Raw genomic sequence first — 22,307 nt, 5'->3', positions numbered from 1 at the left:
TATACCATTCTTGAGACACACAGGAAACTGTTGAGTGTGAAAAAAGCCAGCAGCGTTGCAGTTGTTGACACTCAAACCGGTGAGCCTGGCACCTACTACCATACCCTGTTCAAAGGCACTTAAATATTTTGTCTTGCCCATTCTCTCTCTGAATGGCACACACACACAATCCATGTCTCAATCGTCTCAAGGATTAAAAATCCTTCTTTAATCCTGTCTCCTCCCCTTCATTAACAGATGACATCGATAAGGGATCATAGCTTTGACCTGGTTAATCTATCATGGAAAAGCATGTTTTGTACACAATGTATGTTTCATTCATTTCAATATTATGTTTCATTTGACAATTAACTTCAACAACGGTCCTCTTTTTACAGTCTATGGTCCACACACTGACCTTCTGATCAGAGATGGGTCTATTATTGTCTAACAGGTTAATTATTACAAACACCAGCATGCTTTGAAGAATAAATCATTAGAGGAAAATAAACTGTCATGTGACAGAACCCGGTCTACTTCCTTATGTAGGAATGATTGGTCAGAGTAGTCAGGTGGGGGAGGGAGTAGAACAAGGAGGAGGAGGAGCAGCACATGAGTCGTCTGACAGGTTTGGCTGGTCTGTTGCTCCCTTCCATTCTGGAACACATTCACACGCTACAGTAGAATTCTACAGTTGTTATCCTTTGTGGCATGATGAGCTGTAGAGAGGCCTAGAGTTCCGTTGGGGACCTGTAAGATTCTACTTCCACTCTAAAGGTGAGTTTTCATTGGATTGTAAAAGCCTGAGTGTGTGTGTCCTAGGAACCAACGCCTTCAAACAAACAGGATCAAAGAACACTAGGACAAGACCCTATATAAGGCCTTGACTGTGTTTGTGTGAGAGGTCCTTTCAGTTTCATGTACATACCTGGCTTGTAAGTTTCTACAATTCTTTTCTCATTAACCTCCTGGGTCATCCCATGGTGTTAGGTGTTTTTTCTTCCTAAATGGAACAAGCTGAGACTTGAGCCTGGGTTGAACGAGAAGGATCTGTATGTTTATTTTACATACCACTGTACTTTGTGTCCGGTATTACTGTACTTGGAGAACTTGGCCTAATAAAATAGAATGTCCTCTGCCCTCATTGACATGCATTGTACTGTGTGTACAGTAGGAGTGTGAGTGTGAGAGGAGAAGCAACATTGAGATAAAGAGATAAGGACATGCAGGTGAGAGTGCAATGAGACAGTTGTTGCTCCTGGTGGAATGAGAAACATGTTGAGAATGTGTCTGTCACACAGACTATTAGAGTGGTGTATTTTAAACTCACTCTTCCTCTTTCATAAAGCAATGAATACTGGTTTGTCATTGATATCTTTGCACTTTATCTACCAACGGTGCATGGCACCACACAATAGGAACTTCTTTAGAAGTTAATAACAGGCCTACACTCTTAACTTCTTGTTCCCCAGTAGGGTCAGATACATGGAATCATTTCCCTGACCCAACCCCCTTGTATCCAGCTCTCAAGTTAATGTTTATGTTGCTGTGGTCACTGATCTTCAGCAAATTTACTGGTGTAGAAAAAACCTATATAATGTGTGTTCTTCTAAGCAAAACAAATATTCAGATAACGAATTGATGATGACTGACTACAACTCCTAGATGGGTGGGTCAAGTGTTACGGTTTCAGAAATACAAACCAGACAACCCTGGGGTCTGCAGTCTAGAGGAAGCCCAAGCCCAGCACTACCCCCTAGCAACTGGGAGCTTTATTTAAAGATGGAGTGGCATTGTTCCCCTCTAACAGCTGTTGGGGTGTGTGTATGGATATTCTTCCAAACAATAGTTTGTTGACAGCTGGTGAGCCCCCCCACCCCCACACTTTTCTTCAGTCCTCTCTCAAGCTCAGGCTTTTCACTGGCCTTAAAATGAATGAAAATTAAGTGTGGAAGTTTATTGTGTTATGTTCTTGAGATCGATGGGTGCCAGGTGTAATTGATAAATGTTTGGACCCGCAGCCAATGGCCTGCATCCGACCCGTCCCTTTTCTATTCAGATGTATAACATTCTGTGTTGTGATTGGCTGCAACCTGGGGTTTTGTGGGTGCAGTGGGAGGAGCCATTATACTGTTGACTTACAATATCCCTGAATCAACCACAGCACTTTATAGTGCTTAGTGTGAGTTGCTGTATCAGTTACATTGGGGCAGTATCTCTGTATCTCTCCCTCTGTCTTTGAGGTAACTGTGAATTTATATTGATTGCTTGCTTGTATGTGTTGTCTCTTTCCTCTGACACATATCTGATGGTGTGTAAGCTGCTGTCTGTGTGATGGTGTTTCTCCTTTTTCTACAGAACATCCAGACTTCAAGGCACCAGGGATCAAGTGAGATCCCGTGGGAACTGGACGAAGAAGGAATCATATCGCCAAGAGCAAAACCCTGTCAACTTTCAGGGGACAGTAGGATTCTGGACTGATGGCATCCAAAGAAGTTTGACTTTAGGTGGCCAAAAACTGCAGGAGAAAGACTGGAGTCAAGGACAACCCACCCATGTTACCTCCCACTCCCATCTCCAGCATGCCTGTGGAGACCCCCCAGCCTGTCCTGACACAGCCGGTGAGGGCTGCTGGGACGCCCAACCGCATGCCAAACCGCCTCCTCCTCCAACCAAGAACAGCGGCAGCAGCTGAGCCCAGGCAGAGCGCAGTGGAGAGGCTGGCGGCAGACAAGGCTAAATACGTCAAGAGTCAGGTGGCCCCCTCCAAGCAGCAGCCAATAAAAGTGCCTCCGCCTGTCATGCGCAAACCTCTGATGTCCCCGGCTACCGGACTACGGCCAACCCGTAAGACCCAACCTTCTCGCTCTAACTACACCCAGCAAGGGAGTGCTCCATTGGACCTGGAGCACCTGAGTAACCTGATCAACGGGATGGGTGAGGCTGAAACTCCCCCTACCTCTCCCACCATGGACCCAGTGGAGAGTAGTCAGGCCCCTGACTGCCCCACCACCACTACCATCTCTCCCTGTCCCTCTCCGTTCTCTGCTGGGGCTGCTGAGGGGATCCCGACCCCCTGCCCTGAATGGTCCACCCCAGTCAAATTAAGGATAAATGCCTCTGGCCCACTAAGTCCTTCTGGATGTTCTGCTGCAGTGACCATACGTAGAGTGGACGTAATACCCCAACACCACCATACCATGCCAGTGAGGAAGCCCTTCAGAGCACGGCAGCAGATGCATCTCCCATTGCAGCCCATGGCTCTGCATCCACACACCCAGATCCACAACGCTATGTCACCTCTTCGTCTCTTCCACCCCCGAACTACCTATGCACCAGGCCCTGCATCTCTTAAACCAGTCCCAGCCCCTCCACCACAAGACCACACCCCAAGCCCAAACTCCCCGTCTACCCCCGTTCAGTTCCCAGCCAACTACCCTGTACTTCCGCCCTCCCCGTCGGTCACTCGCCCGTCCTCCAGGAAACGGCCCTCTCTGACCCGCTCCAAATCAGACATGAGTGACCGTTACTCCCGGGCCAGTACTGACCTGGAGCGCTTCTTCAACCTGTGTGGTTTGGACCCTTCGGAGATGCAGGTGCTGAAGGGGCCGGGCTCGGACATTGTGTCCCTTGCACAGTTCCGCAGTGCCAGTGCTCCTGGGTCAGAGTGTGCAGGGCATGAGGAGGAAGAAGAGAACGGTGGGCCTGCAGAGCCGGCTCCCTATGGTGTCTCGGTCATTGAGAGGAACGCCAGAGTGATCAAGTGGCTTTATGGTATCCGCCAATCCAAGGATACTGCCAGGAGCACCAACATGTAGGGCCATGAGACTGATGTAAATAGAGTCAGGGGAGAAAAATATGGAGGTACACTTTAAACATAATTCCTGTACAGAGAAAAAAAAACTGGAGAAGTGTGACTGCCGTATGAACCAACCAATGACAATGAAAATGAAAGGAAGGGACTGATGTGTACTAATAGTGAAAGAAATGTCTGTTAAAGCAGTATGATAGTGTTGGACATCATTTGTGCAAGATATTTGGTACTTTGTACTACCACCCGTTTCACCTTTATTGACAAAAAAAGATAGCCGGTCAGATTACAAGGAAGTTATCAGAATTGTGTTCTGTTTTTAAAAAATGAGAAATACATCAAGTCTTTCTTTTTGGTTTGCTTTGTTACTGTATGTTCAGATGATCTGTTTCTAAATAAATACCATTTAACAATGTTAAAGTAAGCTGATTTGAGGTGTGTGAGTTCATCATTCATGTTCTCTGTTTTCGAGGGGTGCAGCTGGAGCGGGAAAGGTATGTGGAACTGACTGGGTGAAATTACAGGAGAGGTGGGACTGACTGGGTGAAATTACAGGAGAGTTGGGACTGACTGGGTGAAATTACAGGAGAGTTGGGACTGACTGGGTGAAATTACAGGAGAGTTGGGACTGACTGGGTGAAATTACAGGAGAGTTGGGTCTGACTGGGTGAGTGAAATTACAGGAGAATTGGGACTGACTGGGTGAAATTACAGGAGAGTTGGGACTGACTGGGTGAAATTACAGGAGAATTGGGACTGACTGGGTGAAATTACAGGAGAATTGGGACTGACTGGGTGAAATTACAGGAGAATTGGGACTGACTGGGTGAAATTACAGGAGAATTGGGACTGACTGGGTGAAATTACAGGAGAGTTGGGACTGACTGGGTGAAATTACAGGAGAGTTGGGACTGACTGGGTGAAATTACAGGAGAGTTGGGTCTGACTGGGTGAAATTACAGGAGAGTTTCACCAGGTCATAGGAATCCAATTCGATATGAAGTTTCTGTTGAACATTTGGCTTAGTGTGTTTTTACTCCATTTGAACTTGAGCAACTCCTGATTTTAATGACAACGTGAAACAATGATTTGATTTTTCAGAAGCATTTATTTGGTTCTCCATCCTCTTGCACCTTTTTGCGTTCTAACACTTTAGTGTGGCTTTACAGATGTTCCTGCTGGATGTTCTACAGGTCAGTAATGTTACTCATTGCCTGCATGTCAGTCAGTCAACTCCACTGTCTCGTGTCTGTCTGTCTAATCTCTCTGGCCTGGAGTCCTTTCTGGCCTGGAGTCCTTTCTGTCCCTGGCTCTTTTGCAGATTGAGGCCTTCTATGTTTCTCTGATCCTTCAAGAGGAACTGACCCATCCCTACCTTCAGGCTAGTGAGCCTCAGCGGCTTGACACCCATTGACAAACTCCTGCCATGGTTAGTGGATCTCAGTAATGCCGCCCATTTTTATATTGACTTTTGGCAGTGCTATCCATTCTAGCTGTCCTTCTCAGAGCATCCCTTTCTGTATCTTTGTGTTTTTCAGGGTGGTTGTCTCCATGCCTTTTGGTTTCTTCTCCTATGTCCTGCTGTAGTTCATGTCGCAAGCCTTCAGTGTTCCCTGGTACCTCACATCAAGCTGCCTGTTCAAGCTACCCTCATGACATCCAGCCTGTGATCTACTCTTCCTTCACACACAGTATGACCCGCCAACCCTATCTCCCAGTCTTTATCCTCTACATCCTCAACCACTGTTTGCCTTGCTCCATGTCTGTATCACCATGACTACTGTATGTATCCCAAACAAATCACTTGGCTGTCGCCTGATCTCTGCAGGGTTATTGCCGCTGCTTCTTGAGAATTACCTGACTGTATGAAACAAGAAGTACCATTTACTTTCCTTAGGGCATCGGTATGGTTACTGCCTTCCATACTCTTCCTGTGTCAGTGTAACCATGGTTACAAGGTGCAATTCTTGAATGACTCTAGTTACAGTATCACAAACCCCTTTTTTTCACCATGGTTTCTGTCTCTTTCCTGACAGTGTATTAATGTGCCTTCCCTTTCGCTGAGCATGAGACACTCTGCCACAGCCTACAGTAGGAGCTTGATATCCACTGTCTCGTTTTTCATATTGTGTTGACGAATTGCATGCAGTAACAATTGATAAAATCATACATTTCAGTTTTTCAGTCTCACCTGTCCCTTGGTCTGTATGTTTCTCCTTCTCTCTCTGATAGGAATGAGTGTGGAGCTGGTGGCCTCTGTGATTCAGGGTCAGGTTGTGGCTGTATTCTACACAGAGAAGGCTGGGGCATGTCAGCAGTTGGACCAGAGCCAGGAGCTGCCTCACAACACCCCTTCACCACAAACCGTTACTACAGACCATGGTACTACTTCCCCTCTGAGACACACTGCAAGTAAATGTTTCCCAGTCTCAAACCCTAGCCTAACCCAGCACTGAAGTACATACCGCTCTCCTACTATGTTGGTTTAGCAGCGTTTCTTTGTCTGTGGAAGTGAACTTACCTATAATGCCAGGGATATCATATTACACTAATTAACTTTCCTTAGCACAACAAAGGCCGTTTGTGTGTGTGCATGTGGGAGCATGCATTTCAAGGACGTGAGTTTGTCTTCTTTGTTTACCCATAGGCCTGTGCATTTTATGCATACATGTGAAGGACTTGTGTTTGTGTAGCCTTGTTTATCTGTGAGGTTTTGTGTATTTTTCCCCCGTTGTAATGTTTTCCTGACCTCAGTGCTAGTCATGGGTGGGCTGTTCTTCCTCTGCTGCCTTGTCCTCTTCCTGGGGGTGAAAGAGCTGCGGAGTGAGTCAACGGTCAGAACAATGGAGTTAGGGTTAGTGTGGTCAGTTTAGAATTGCTAGAGCAAAGCACATGGGAGGTCAAGGTTCAGTTGAACGTGTTAAAGAGTCTAGAGCCGGGAGGTGACTAAATAATGGATAGGCTTGGAACTAAAGTAACTTATGTCATGGTGAGTAAGTATTTTCTTCAGTTTTCTACAATACCAAACACATTTTTGTCTCCAGCTCCCCTCTAGTGTGGATAGTGTGTGTCCTATCTCTCCACTCTAAAGATGCTAGTGTGCCATGTTCCTTGCCAACGACTGGACCTTGGCTTTCTCTTTGCTGCACTTGCCTTCTAGATAAATCCTTGCCTGGACTGCATCCAAATAGATCAACAAAAAATGACAATCTTGAGTCAACTAATGCACATTTGTCCCTTAGATGTCTTTGGGGAACTTTGCACTGTTCTGTACCCATGCAGCTGTGCTTGGGTCCCAGTTCCAGCACCTTCTGTCTCTGCTGGTAAGACATTACTTGTTGCTACACACAGTTCTGTCAACGTCACACATAGTTGTATCACACACCCCACACCCTCTTGGCCACAAAAGGACGGTCTGATTGGTTCAACACACAGATGACAGAACACAATTCTATTCCAATCTGGCATATCATACTCTTTATGATTTTATATATTTGTGTAGCTGGTATTCGTCTCTGGAAGCTAACCACTTATTCCTTATTAAAGGGCAAAAACTATAGCCACGAGACATTCTCTTGTTAGTGTTTAATATCTGGGATGGTTGTTTGTCCTAACAGATTGCAGCAACTACAGCTGTTTCACTGTTACAGCCATCTCTGGTACGGGCTTGGAAATAGATTACAATCTCCATTGGTTTGTGAGCACAACATTGTTTCTCCCTTTATGACAAGTTTATGCTTACAGTAATAATCATTTTTTTCCTTCGTATTTACTGCCAGCCTTCGTGGCCGTGTGTGACGCTAGGATTCAGCTTGGCAACCGTGTTCCTGCTGCCTTGGCGAGTCTGCAGTTAGAAGGCCACGACTCTGGCTTAGCGTTGTCTCTGCTCTCTACTGTACTCTGCTCCAGTTCTGTCTCTGCCTCTGTCACTCTGAATGACACTCAACACACACAAAATGCTGACTTGATGATTCATTCATAAACCCCCATGACAGCCTGTCAAGTGTTGAATATTCTAATATGCTGATTTGACACTTGGCCAGTTTACACTTCAATCGATTCACCAGACAGTGCTTGTTACATAATCTGCGTTTGGTCTGATTTGCGAACCAGTCTCTTATTATTCATGTAGGTCCATACTCCCGGACGTGGTAGATGACTTCGCTGTGAAAAACAACCTGCTGCAAGGACCTGAAGCAACTTTTTTTCTACTGCTACGCCTTCTGCAGTAAGCTAGGGGAGGCCTGTCTGTTGGAATCTCAACCATGACTAACATTGAGTCATACATCCACCTACTCCTCCTCTCCCTTTCTCTCCTCCTTATTATGTAAAATCAGATTTAATGTTTCTATCACCATATCTCAATTTATGTTGTGTTCATGCATGCGTGTATCATTTGTTTGTATGCCTGTTTGTACTGCAGCTTTGTGGGGTACACTATAACAAAGGGTTCCAAAAAGGTTCTTCAACTGTCCCCATAGGAAAAAACATTTTGGTTCGAGGTACAACCCTTTTTGGTTTCCAGTAGAACCCTTTTGGGGAAAGGGTTCTTCCTGGAACCCAAAGGGGTTCTACCTGGAACCAGAAAGGGTTCTTCAAAGGGTTCTCTTAGGGGGACAGCCGAATAACCATTTTTAGGTTAAAGAGTGTACTGTGCAGTTGCCTGTAGACAAAGTGAGGACATGATGACTGCTCTGATTGTACTGTTTGCCCCTGTGCCCATCACCCTGCTGCTGGTAGGGCTGGTCTTCTTCCACCTGTACCCCATCAACGAGGAACGACGCCTCCAGCTCCAGAGAGAGCAAGGCAGAGAGTGAGTCATGCACACTCTTGGCTCTCCTAAGAGGCTGCTTTAGCGCTCTTGCTCTGACAATAGCTTCCTCTCTAAATCCAACATACTGCCTCACACCTTCACTTACACATACCTGCGTTTATGCTTCTTCTCAAACATCCTGCTGCACACTTCCTCTTGATGTTTTGTATTTGCATAACATTAAATATGTGTAGCTAGCCCTAGGCCACTAACTGTTCTTGTTTTCCCTCTATTCAGGGTTGAAGCCATACATTCAACTGATAGAGGAGATGGGCTCAACACGCAGTCGTCAGTCAAGACGCCAACCACCTTTTTATTTATTTAAATTTTATTTAGCCTTTACTTATCTAGGCAAGTCAGTTAAGAACAAATTCTTATTTACAATGCCAGCCAAACCTGAACGACGCTGGGCCAATTGTGGGACGCCCAATCACAGCCGGATGTGATAGACTGGATTCGCACCAGGGGCTGTAAAATATATTTTGATTTTGGTTACTACATGATTACATATGTTTTATTTCATAGTTTTGATGTCTTCACTATTATTCTACAATGTAGCAAATAGTACAAATAAAGAGAAATCCTTGAATGCCCTCCATACTTCCAATTGTTTGTATGGGTTACCTTCAGATAACCCATGACACTTGTGTGCTTGAGAGTATCCCCTTTCCATAGTGTGGTCATAATACTGTAGTTATCAGTTCAAAACTGATATCTCTAGTTTAAATTGACTGATTTTGATGGGGATTTTTAAAATAATGTTACTTAGATTGACGAACTGGTTAATGTGAAAACATTATTACAGTCCTGACAACTCGCGTAGCTATTCCTGATATATATACTTACTATTAACAATTAACACCAAGCTCACAAATAATTAATACATACACACTTTTAAAATGTGCTAATTGTTGGCAGCCATTTTTTTTTAACAACCAGGAAAATGAAGTTGTCAAGGTCACACCTCACACATGATAGAATTGAAAAGCCCAGACTGTCCACTCAGGAGAAAAGCACTTAATACAGTAGCTTGTATGAGATACGGACCAAAAACTGATGCCCACTAGCGAAGGACAAAAAGGAATTGTCTCAGGAGGATATGAACGATTAGGCATTAATTCTCATCATAACTGGCATTGGCCCATTTAATTGCGGTTGCCCTCTTCAATGCGTTGGGGCACATTCATTACATTGATTCTGTTGCAAAACGTTTCTTAAACAGAACAAAAGGGGGCGGGATCTACCTCCAATATATCCAATAGAAACTCCCGTTTTAGTTGCAAAACCGAACGTTTTGAAACTGTTTGGACTAACGATTACACCCTTGGACTTCCAGTTCCGCTTACAGTTTTGTGCGTCGGAGAGCGAAAATGGGAGTAGAAATCGAGACCATAACCCCGGGTGATGGTATGGAACAAACAGCAATTATGATTAAATTGGTTAAGTGGATATAGCTAAATTTGTTTACATAAGGCCTGGCTAATTCTCACCCTTTCTTCAATCTTTTAGGCCAGACATTTCCCAAAAAAGGGCAGACATGCGTTGTGCATTATGTCGGTAAGTCAGCGAGCTAGCTCGCTGGTTAGCTTAGCTAGCTATTGTCAGTTTTCTACTTGCGTCGGCAACATAAGTGTTGTGGTATTTGTTGGACAATCTAATATGCAAAGCTGATATAGTCTGATAAACTACGTAATAATTGCCACACCATTTTCTTATCTAATTAAAAGTACGTCGTTTTTCTACGACGAGTAGCTAGTTAGTTAGCTATAATGGCTACCTACACACCCTAACTAAACTAGCTAGCTAACACTAGCTTATAGCTTGACAGTTTTCTGCTGAAAACCAGTGATAATTAATTATTAAGACTGGTGTTAACCAACTTTCCATTGTGCAATAGCTTTATCAGTTTACTGTGGATATTTATTTATCCAGGGGATTTTGATATGGGTGCTATCTGCTAGCTACTTGCATTTTTGTCCCCTCACAAATACTGTAACGTTCGCTACACCGATCTATGACTTTCTTTCAATACTCTATTGCACGCAGGCTCACTGACTGATGGAACCAAGTTCGACTCATCCCGGGACAGAGGCAAGCCTTTCAAGTTCAAGATTGGCAAGCAGGAGGTGATCCGTGGCTGGGAGGAGGGGGTTGGCCAGGTAAGGTTCTCCTGGGTGTGTGGCCCAGTTGGTAGAGCATGGCGTTTGTAATGCAGGGTTCAATTACCACGGGGGACCAGTACGAAAAATGTATGCCCTCACTACTGTAAGTCGTGAACCACTCTGGATAAGAGTGTCTGCTAAATGACTAAAATGTAAATGGAATGATTAAACCATTTGTTTCATTCGTTTGGAAAATTAAAAAAATGGGGTTAGGAGTGATTTGTAAGGACACAATGGGAGGGTTATGTTATTGAATGACATCTTCAAAATAGGACATATTTTGTTTCAGATGAGCGTGGGCCAGAGGGCGACCCTGACCTGCACGCCAGACTTCGCCTATGGCAGCAAAGGGCACCCTGGCATCATCCCACCCAACTCTACACTGATCTTTGATGTGGAGCTGATGGGCTTGGAGTGAAGCCTGTGTGCACTTGTTATGTGTTTAATTCCACTCAGATTTTCAGGGTGAGAGAATTCTACAAAAAATCGTCTACAATAATTGCGCTCCACTGTTGGTGTTTAACTACAGAGTAGATTACAGTGGTAAGAGCTTAAGAGCTCATTAGAATGTGTGTAACAAGCTTTGGTGCTCATCTCCCATAATCCCCTCTGTCGCATCTCTCCTGTTAACCACAGAACTATCCTTGTCCCCCTCTGCAGGTTGACTCCTATCTCGGGAACATGGAGGAAAAGGCTAAAGGAAGATTAATGCACTTGACTCCTGTAAAAGACTGTCTAATAGCTTCAGCACTTCACTCTCCTTTCCATTTAGATTCAAATGTGTTTTTGTCGCTTGCTTAATACCTTATCCTTGATCTAGCTTGTCGTAGGACACCCTAACAAGTCATAGGCCATACCTTTCAGATATCATGTCATTTTATTCTGTTATGTATGTTTATGGTATTCTTTTTTTTCTTTTTTTACTTCAAATTTGTAAGTCATGCCTGCCATCAGGGGTAGGTACTGGCAAAATTTGGGATAAAGTATCATTACACACATATTCAATTTGATCTATTTCTTGTGGCTCTGTGAGTGGCCTTGCTTTAGAAACTTTTTTGAAAATGTGGACATAAGTGATTTAAAAATATTTTAAAAAGACTACCTAAATGGATCAGGTAATGTCATTTGGATTACAGAAGTTGACTTAAATTAATATTAGTGATGTTTTGATATAGATTTTTTTCAGTTGCATCAACTTTCTGGATGAAACACTGAATAGCATGGCACACTCTGTTGGCAAGACTATATATATATATATATATATATATATATATATATATATATATATATATATATATATATATATATATATATATATAAATGCATAATTAAAGGTCATTATTATAGTACAGAACTCGCAGAGTATGCTGACAAGTATAGTTTCCTCTCAAGCAACAAAATGGGTCAATTTCCTATGGTGTGTTTGAATAAAAAATATCCTTTAACACCCAGTAGGCATGATATTGTGTTTTTTTAAATAGGATATATAGGAAAGAAAAAATGTCTACATTAAATGTTACTTGCGTCACTGTTTTTATTCTGTTGTGCAGTATCTGAGAAATGGTTCTCCACTGTAGACCAATTCTAGTGATGCTCTGAGAAGTGCTAAGGACATGTTTGAAATCCATTAGTAATCACAGGGGAATGCAAAATTGAAAACCTTTGTTCTAATAGCAAAACTTGATCTGTGATAAAAAATGTTTTTCATACCCAGTACCACAGCACACATTGTCAGGAACATCAGCAAACTGGATATGTAAAATTGCCCCCCTTCCCAATGAGTCAACTCTCACCCCATTGGTTAATAAAAATGTATTATATTCCTCATTAAGAGCTTTGGATATGTTCTAACAATGTCAAAACGAGACTTCAAATGTTTTTATTTCATATTGATTCCCATGTGTCTAGTTCTCCCGAAGCAGACTTCAATAGATGACAAACCGACAAAGGCAACTTTCAGTTTATTTTCAAAGGGAAGAAGAAATACATCCAGGTCTATTTACACTTTGTATTCTACAGCTTTTTTGTGCAATTTTACCAATACTTGTAAAGACTTCATCATAGCTTTTTCTTATTGCTTTTGACTTCTGAATTTGAATCATTGAGAATCTATCACTGTAGCATTAGCGGCATAATGTGGCTCAAAAGTAGACTTGCATGGTTAATGTTTGATGAAACGTAAAGTATAGTCCTAAAAGTGCAATGTTTGAAAGAAATATCTAGCCTTTTGAAAATAATTGATAATTTCCTAATATTGTAAATGTTGAAATTCAACAAATGTATTTCCAACAAATGCATACATAGCTGGCATTGTACTTGCTTTCAGCATTTGGACATGGATAGTGACAGTGCTAGACTTGTTCAGAATTTTACTCTTATCCTTTGACTATTAATACAATTAATGAAACCAGAAGATAAACGTTTGATCCCTGAAAAGTAATAGATTCCCAATCTCCCATTCGTTGTGCAAACATCTACTTTCCTCATCTATTTTCTTGAGAAAATTATTTTTTCAAAAACATTCAACTCAAACTCCCACTCAGGTCCCTCATTGACTTAGCTCTAAAAGAAAATGTTGCTGATGTTTAACAAGGTGAACCATGTTCACCCCAATTTCAAAGACAACGAGAAGATTCACGGAGAATACAGTACGTCAAAGTGTTCGAGGTTCAAATGTAGCAGGTGTGTATTTGAAGGTTCTGTTTAAGGTGAGTTAATAGCAAAGGGTTGAACATTTCTCAGGTTTACATGCAATGAGTTGTGCAGTCATGGGAGCCACTGTAGACCAGTGGCAAGAAGTTCACGCAGGCTCACGCATTCCCCATCAAATCACTATTGCATTTGATTTCCTAGATAGTTAGGCATTATTACAAATCTAAAACAAATCATGTAAATCTCAAGGTAGTCCTCAAATCAGACGTGGTGGGTGGAGAATAAAAAGCAATATAAGTTCAAGTCAAAATCAAAGTCTGATTGCTGTTCTGGCTGTGACTCGTTAGAGGTTGGGGTTGCATGGTTGCTGTGAGGGAAGTCAGGGGGCTAAGGGGTAAAGTTGTCAGTTATTGGACGCCCCATTCATGCTTGTGGGGCCACGTCCCCCGCGTCGCAGAGAGTGAAGGGCCACAGCGCAGCAACCCCGTAACAGAGAACCGATGTGGTACACAGGCATGACCTCCCGCGGGGCCCCATGACACAGCCAGGCCACCGTTGGCACCACCGGCATGGCCACTGCCAACAGGTCCACCAGGAAGTATCGGCTCCAGAAGTTCCGCTGGGGAGCACTGTCCACCCCCTCTTCCCCTCCCACAACGTTTTCACCGTCAACTTCAACAGCCTCAACAGCTTCACCCTTCTCTTCATCCTCCACCCCTGTCACACCTCCTTGCCTCTCTGGTGACAACATTGGCCCAGGCTTGGGCTGGCAGGTTTGGGCCACTGTTGGCATCATTGTCATCTCCACATGGCCATCTGGAGACAGTGGCTTTAGGTTGTAGGAGAGCTGGGGAGGAGGGGAGGAAGACAAGGAGAGAGGGAACAGCTGTTGCTCTGAGTAGGCTGGGGTGATGTTGGTTGTTGCCAGGGAGATGATGCTCAGCTCCTCTCCCCCTCCTTCCTCTGAGACCCAGGTCATGGTGGGGCTGCAGGCCTGGGATCGGACCTCCGGTTTTGCCTCCCTCGCGGGGATAGCAGCAGCCGCCGCCACTGCAGCCGAGGGCTCCTCCTGGGGGAGGTGAAGGAAGAGGTGGTGATGAGGGAGGTAGGTGTGTCCACTGCACCTGCAGCTGTTACTCAGGGATTGGCAGGAGTGGGAGACGGGCAGCACAGCCCCTCCACTGCAGAGCCTCTCGTAGGTGGAGGAGCGTGGCATGGTAGAGGAGGGGCCGTGGACCAGGGCGGGGCCAGACGGGGTTTGCTGCTCTGACAGAAGGGCCGCCTCCAGAAGCAGGTGGGTCCGCCCCCTTTCTACCTGTGCCGCTGCACGCAGGTCAGGCCCTGGGGCGTTTCCATTACGGTCCACATAGAGGGCCTCACTGCTCAGCCGGGTGTAGGCGGTGCTGCGGCTCAGGGTGCTGGCTGGGGAGCACCCACAGGAGCGAGACTTTGTAGGCTGGGGTCTCTGCGGTGAGAGGTATGGCTTTTTGCTATAGGGGGCTTTTTCTGGGGTGCCGAGGTTTGATCGTACTGTCTCCACGACCTCGTGCAGGTGCTGGATCTCCCTGCGCGCCTGCTTCAGAGCCAGCTGGGCCTCGACACGGTGACACTCTTCCACTATCCAGTCCTCCTGCATCCGACACAGCTGGGTCTTCATCTCAGCTATCTCACTGTCCCTGAGAGAGAGGGAAATAGAGAGAAAAAGAGAGGTTGAGAGTATGAGGGCTAGCTAGGGCAGAGAATCAATATGTGGTACGCCTTAAAGATGGAATCTGCATTAGGGGAAAGAGCACCACTGTCCACCCCAGCACTTTAGTTATTGCTTTGTGGACAAAACTGAGGTGAGGTGCGTCGAGCAGTGTGGTAAAAAAATGGCAGTACATATTCTGCTGTTCTATCGCACATACAATGATGTCAGAGGGGGAAAAAACAGTGTTTGTTGTTTGCAGTTGTTTATTGTTGTAATATCCCAAACAGACGTGGCAGTTTCAACCCCCCAAAAATAGTATTTGACCAGATACAATGATATTTTACAGTAAACAAATTGACAACAAACTTTCGGCATGCTTATAGGGAAGGACATTCAACGAGCACAGCACTTACACAAATGACTGATGATTGGTTGAGAGAAATTGATGACAAAAAGATTGTGGGGGCTGTTTTGTTAGACTTCAGAGTGGCTTTTGATATTATCGATCATAGTCTGCTGCTGGAAAAAAAAAGGGTGTGTTATGGCTTTACACCCCCTGCTATATTGTGGATAAAGAGTTACCCGTCTAACAGAACACAGAGGGTGTTCTTTAATGGAAGCCTCTCCAACATAATCCAGGTAGCCAGGGCAGCTGTCTAGGCCCCTTACTTTTTTCAATATTTTCTAATGACATGCCACTGGCTTTGAGTAAAGTGTGTCTATGCATGTGGATGACTCAACACTATACATGTCAGCTACTACAGCGACTGAAATGACTGCAACACTTGACAAAGAGTTGTAGTTAGTTTCAGAGTGGCTGGCAAGGAACAAGTTAGTCCTAAAACTGAAAGCATTGTATTTGGGACAAATCACTCACTAAACCCTAAACCTCAACTAAATCTTGTAATAAATAATGTGGAAATTGAGACAATTGAGGTGACTAAACTGCTTGGAGTAACCCTGGATTGTAAACTGTCATTGTCAAAACATTTTGATTCAACAGTAGCTAAGATGGGGAGAAGTCTGTCCATAATAAAGCGCCGCTCTACCTTGTTAACAGCACTGTCAACAAGGCAGGTCCTACAGGCTCTAGTTTTGTCGCACCTGGACTACTGTTCAGTCGTGTGGTCAGGTGCCACAAAGAGGGGCTTAGGAAAATTGCAATTGGCTCAGAACAGTATAGCACAGCTGGCTCTTGGATGTACACAGAGACATAATATTAATAATATGCATGTTAATCTCTCCTGGCTCAAAGGGGAGGAGAGATTGACATCATCACTACTTGTATTTATGAGAGGTATTGAAATGTTCACCGCGCTGAAGGCATAGGAACTGTTCCCAGGACTGTAGGTGCTTGGGAAGGGTGGGGGCGATGACGTCAAAGTTGGGCCAACTTTTTGGATGACAAGAGAGAGTTTGGGAGAATGAGTGCCCTGAGAGTTCTGCTTTACTTACAGACATAATTTAAACGGTTTTAGAAGCTTTAGAGTGTTTTCTATTCAATAATAATTTTTAATTGCATATATTAGCAATTTTTGACATATTTTTTTTCTGTTTACCATGGGCACGCAATCACCCCAAAGGGGGCAGCAATCAGCCCTATCCCCAACAGGTTAGGAAAATTGCAATTGGCTCAGAACAGTATAGCACAGCTGGCTCTTGGATGTACACAGAGACATAATATTAATAATATGCATGTTAATCTCTCCTGGCTCAAAGGGGAGGAGAGATTGACATCATCACTACTTGTATTTATGAGAGGTATTGAAATGTTCAATCCACCAAGCTGTCCGTTTGAACTACTGGCGCACAGCTCGGACACCCATGCATACCCCACAAGACATGCCACATGATGTCTCTTCACAGTCCCCAAGTCCAGAACAGACTAAGGGAGGCGCACAGTTCTACATAGAGCCATGACTACATGGAACTCTATTCCACATCAAGTAACTGATGCAAGCAGTAAAATTAGATTTAAACAACTGATAAAAAAACATCTTATGGAACAGCGGGGACTGTGAAGCATCACAAACATAGGCACACACACACACACACACGATAACATATGCACTATTTTTTTATTTTCTTATTTAACCTTTATTTAACCAGGCAAGTCAGTTAAGAACAAATTCTTATTTACAATGAAGGCCTACTTTTGCTGGACCCCAGAAAGAGTAATGGGGATCCATAATAGATACAGTAGTCCATGAAGGATTCCAGATTTAAAAGGTGATAGAGGCAATAGAGAAGTCTTAGAAATACTATCCCAGGCCAGTTTCTGTAGTGAAATGCTAGACCGTTATTGAGGTTGCTATTTTTGTAATCATAATGTGGTTGAATACAAGCAGCTGGGTTGTGGAAGAGACACTTCTATTATATCTACAATATGCTATTTTTAAACAAGTTTGTCACTATTCTGCTTCTTTGTCACGACGCATCCCTTCAGACTCACCTGTGCTGCAGCCTCTGGACATTCTCCCTCAGCCTGGCTCGCAGGTGTCTGATACACACCTCCTTCTGCTGCAGCGGGGTGAGGTACTGTTCTGGTGTGGGGGGCCAAATCCCATGGTTATCACTGCAGGTTGCATGCTTCACCTGATGCCTGGGTTTGCATAGGGGTGTGAAGGAGAGTTTATGGCGATTATCAGTTATGCATCAGATGGTCAGATAATGAACTGTAAAGAACTGTAATCATAAGAGAGGCTGAGGTGAGCAGCCTGCTTTATATCTTATGAGTAGATGTCAGTGGGGTTTTTATGCAAGCTCGGCACCTTTCGATTTTCATAATAAATTATGAATCTCAAGACTACATTACATTTTTTATTTGTCCTTTTATTGCAGGGCCGATGCTGCACCTTATTCTAAAAACATTTGCTGTTTTCTTCTGAATCATCTTTATTGCATGATATTTTGGCCTCGACCTAAAAAAAACTATTCTTAAAACGAAATTATGTTTGCATGTGTCTTGCATTTGATGTACAGATGCTCTGTTTTACTTAGGTGTGCCAGGATATGTCCGGGCTGTAGGACTACCCTCAATAGCCCTGCCGGGGTAAGTGTTGGCATTGGAGGCATCGCTATAGGAATGGCGCCCACTGCTAGTGGCCACTGGCCGCCTGTAACAGAGAGGCAATGTTAATGTTACATATTGATTGGACTTATCTTCAGTCACTAACATTAAGAAAACAAACTAAATCAATACATTGTTTCCAACAACTCACCCACTATACATGTGGCACTAAATTACCCTAGTATGCGTGTGCTTCTTGGTGCCATCATTTTCATACATAATCACTTTCACACAGTAGCAAAAATACCATATAGGGAGAGAAGGGGGCAGCATTACCTGCGCTGACCTGCAGAGGGCTTCCGGCTTTGAGGGAGTGACATGGGTGTGGACCACCTGCTGCTGGCTCCAAGAGGAAAACTAGGAAGATGGCTCAAAGATGGACTGCGTAATACATGATGTACAAACATAGAGAAAACAGAATGGATGTAGTCAGGAGGTAATCTGTTAAAAACTACTGTGGAAAAGCAATACATTTTGTGGACATTTCCTCTGCCTACCAGATACCACTTTTAATCCACTTTTAATCTCAGTCCTATGTCATCCCACAGGGCACATAGTGGTTGAATCACTTAGATTTTTGGTTGAGATGAAGACGTGAATGCAACATATACATTATTAATTAGTTGTCAACCTAACCAAATGAGCATTTTAAGGAGATGTATCTTCTGTGTGGATAGTTCCATCTGTGACACTTAGTCTGGCTTTAATTCCAGTTTGTCTACAAATTGATAATTGATATGTTGGATTCACATCTCCAGCTCAACCAAAAATATAAGTTAAAGAACAGCACTAAATCAAATGAATCCACAAATGTACTTTAAATAAAGTTTGATTTGATTTAGTCCTGTTATTTAAGTTTGATTATTGGTTGAGATGGAGATGTGAATCCAACATTAACGTTTTCATTTGTAGACAAACTGGAATTTGTTGACAACCAAACACAACTCAATATCACTTTTTCAATACAATAAATAGCCTATTAACTTGTCGACAAGTTAAAAAAAATATGATATGTTGGATTCACGTCTACAACTAAACCCAAAATAAAAGTTAAAGAATACGATTAAGCCAGTGGCTCAGATGAAACTATTCTGCGTCAACCAAAAACAATTCAATAATATTTTTTTAATACTGTAATGAAACAGGCAGGGAGCAGGTCTCGAACCCTCGACCCGGAGGTCCGGCGCACTATCAACTGTGCCGCAAAAACAAGCTCGTGAGCACAGTCGATTTCCGCGGTTATAAACCCAGGGTCGTTACAATACAGTAAAAAGCTTAAAGTTAAGGCCATTTTACAAACGAATGTAACAGTATTTATTCAACCTTAAAATGAGTAACACATTCTTGGCCACATGTTTAGGTTAGCCTAATGTAACTATAAATTACTTCGTATGTAATCATAGAAAGCGTACATGTTCAAGATAGCATGCAAAGGTCACAGGTCTGTGGAGATCTTCACAATTGCTGTAATAATCTGCATAGAATCTTGAACAAATTGTTGTATAAATTCAAAATATCTGACATTGTATTCCCATTTGAACTTTGTTGTGCTTTTAAAATGGTTGAAAGCGCAGATAATACATTTAGATGACAAAATAAAGCAAAACATCTGACATTGTTTTCCATTGGAATTTAGTTGTGCCTTTTAGATGGTTGAAAGCATAGTGATAACACATCCGCATATCAACACACTTCTGGCAGTCTTTTTGAGTGGGTGAATAAAGGTTGAAATCTCATTGATCAACGTCTCAACCAAATATTACCCACATTTACACATTGAAATTATGTGGTGTGTCCAGTGGGATGGACTCATATGGTGCATTAAAAAAACTATTTCAACATAAAACAATTAAGTATTTTGACGGTTTGTTGTGGCCCTGCCTGTTAGGAGACCATTGATGAGTAAACCAGTCTGGCTATCAGGAGCTCTTCAACAGATAAAGAAGCCTTTCACAAGACAGACCAGGAAAAGCACAGGGGATTCTGTGAGTTCATCGCCATCTCACTGCTGCACACGCCATCCCCGGTAACCACAGACAGATGGGACTAAACATATATCACTGCTGCACACGCCATCCCCGGTAACCACAGACAGATGGGACTAAACATATATCACTGCTGCACACGCCATCCCCGGTAACCACAGACAGATGGGACTAAACATATATCACTGCTGCACACGCCATCCCCGGTAACCACAGACAGATGGGACTAAACATATATCACTGCTGCACACGCCATCCCCGGTAACCACAGACAGATGGGACTAAACATATATCACTGCTGCACACGCCATCCCCGGTAACCACAGACAGATGGGACTAAACATATATCACTGCTGCACACGCCATCCCCGGTAACCACAGACAGATGGGACTAAACATATATCACTGCTGCACACGCCATCCCCGGTAACCACAGACAGATGGGACTAAACATATATCAAAACCCCATGAAGAGACCGAAACAGCAAAGGAAATTACAAAACTGACAGCCCAACTGGAACAGGGACATATTTTAAAAAGTGCTGTGCAAAACAGGATTGCCTCATCAGCACTTCTGTGACTGAGCTGAGCAGCATAGCTTTGCTGTACTATCAAAGATTAAAAACAATCTCAAACAATAAGGGAGCAAAAAAAAAGTCTGATCAAAGCAAAAGAACCTGCTGAGCACAAAGCAGCGAATATACAAAAACAGCATACCTGTGATATGTTATGTTATATCGGTGTCTGTAGTCACTGTGTCAATGGGACAGTTGAGGACAGAGTGCATTTGAGCAACACAGGAAAGTGGCAGAGGCAGGGCCTACCCTACAGTACCCTTGGATAATGATTGAGGGGCCCCTGTGCAACAGGTGGTGGGGACACGCAATGTACTTCTTACGTAATAGTGAGCATCAGGCGGCATATCTGTAGGATGGTGAATTAACAGGTTGCATGTACGCCGTATACGATCATTTGATTAACATGCAGTAATAGGCCTATGTCCGTAGTAGGCTACCTAGTTTTCGTGAAATTACCGAATAAAGTTCAGCATAGTGCTTTACATCATCTGTAGAATGCCAAAGGGCAAAGAGCGCTGTGGTTTCGTCCTTGAACAAACTGAATATTCCCTTCACAATATTTTTTTCGATAATAAAGCCGCGCTCAATGTTGACGAATTGACAAGGAGCTGAAAGACATGCGAAATATCAGTTTCAGCTCCGTGCAACATACATGGAAATGATAGAAAACAAATAGCAGTCTACTATAGATTATATGCCAGTATAAATCTAAAAACATCATCCTACCAGCCAACATTTTCCGGTGAACCTAAACATCCCATCCAATGTTTTGAATCTTCAGAATGAGGCAGGAATAGCTGACAAACTAATTACGTCCAGGCTGTGCCCTACATAGGCAACTGATAGGGGATATAATACAAGCCTCCTCTCATGCAGCGATTTACCCGACTGTGATCTCTGACATAACAGTACAGTAAAGATGACACGATTCCCAACATTTATGGTACCATATTTGCCAGGCCGATAAATAGTCCTACATCCTGGAGTAGAATTGGTCCCCGCAGGACTTCTGGTGGAATGCGTGTGAACGGTCACTCGTGGCATTTATCTGTACATGGATGCTGTGCTGCTGATGAGAATCCATGCCGAGCCGGCCATGAAGTGAACAGAGGCAATTGCGTAGGACTACACTGCAACGGATTCTCTTAAAGAGACAGTGGATCATGCCGCATCATTCGGCAATTATCTAACACCTACCATTGCTGGGGATGGTCTGAGATAAAAGCTTGTTAGGCAGTCTATTTACAAGTGGCAAGGGCATAAGGGACAAGGACATAATCAGGGCAACAGTGATGTAGGCATGTAAAATTCAACAGACTCATTAAAATCCTTGCAATTGTATCAGCATTACACATACAAGTATTAGTTCATCCTATGGTGAATTTGTACTTCTTTTAATTGAGACTTTACACATTAATTAAGGCTCTTATCATTAAATAAGATTTACTGGGTATATTTACATAGCTTTAAGAATAAAAACACAGTAACAAGTTAAAAAAAATAGCTAAAGTTAAAAACACTACCAAAACCACCCTTATTACTGAAATTGGTCAATCTAAAAAAATCT

At 43.3% G+C, this 22,307-nt stretch overlaps 3 protein-coding genes across 3 annotated transcripts; 2 read left to right on the top strand and 1 right to left on the bottom strand.

Annotated features, from left to right (window-relative positions):
• Nucleotides 1-544: 544 nt before the first annotated feature.
• Nucleotides 545-4,214, top strand: LOC109869630 (protein FAM110A). Its single transcript, XM_020459893.2, has 2 exons — nucleotides 545-756; nucleotides 2,338-4,214. The coding sequence occupies exon 2, from the start codon at nucleotides 2,535-2,537 to the stop codon at nucleotides 3,795-3,797; it is 1,263 nt and encodes a 420-aa protein (XP_020315482.1). The 5' UTR covers nucleotides 545-756; nucleotides 2,338-2,534; the 3' UTR covers nucleotides 3,798-4,214.
• A 5,361-nt stretch (nucleotides 4,215-9,575) lies between these two features.
• LOC109869061 (peptidyl-prolyl cis-trans isomerase FKBP1A-like) lies at nucleotides 9,576-11,770 on the top strand. Its single transcript, XM_020458901.2, has 5 exons — nucleotides 9,576-10,010; nucleotides 10,113-10,160; nucleotides 10,650-10,762; nucleotides 11,055-11,230; nucleotides 11,426-11,770. The coding sequence occupies exons 1-4, from the start codon at nucleotides 9,974-9,976 to the stop codon at nucleotides 11,181-11,183; spliced, it is 327 nt and encodes a 108-aa protein (XP_020314490.1). The 5' UTR covers nucleotides 9,576-9,973; the 3' UTR covers nucleotides 11,184-11,230; nucleotides 11,426-11,770.
• Nucleotides 11,771-12,710: 940 nt separating this feature from the next.
• On the bottom strand, nucleotides 12,711-22,217 carry LOC116356867 (syntaphilin). The gene is made up of 5 exons (XM_031803535.1): nucleotides 21,467-22,217; nucleotides 18,454-18,558; nucleotides 18,104-18,223; nucleotides 17,560-17,709; nucleotides 12,711-15,093 (listed from the first exon to the last, which is right to left on the bottom strand). The coding sequence occupies exons 1-5, from the start codon at nucleotides 21,499-21,501 to the stop codon at nucleotides 13,821-13,823; spliced, it is 1,683 nt and encodes a 560-aa protein (XP_031659395.1). The 5' UTR covers nucleotides 21,502-22,217; the 3' UTR covers nucleotides 12,711-13,820.
• Between the last annotated feature and the right edge of the window lie 90 nt (nucleotides 22,218-22,307).

This window comes from Oncorhynchus kisutch, linkage group LG24 (genome assembly GCF_002021735.2).
Source record: "Oncorhynchus kisutch isolate 150728-3 linkage group LG24, Okis_V2, whole genome shotgun sequence".
NCBI classification, from domain to species: domain Eukaryota; kingdom Metazoa; phylum Chordata; class Actinopteri; order Salmoniformes; family Salmonidae; genus Oncorhynchus; species Oncorhynchus kisutch.
This window is presented reverse-complemented; position numbering and strand designations above follow the sequence as displayed.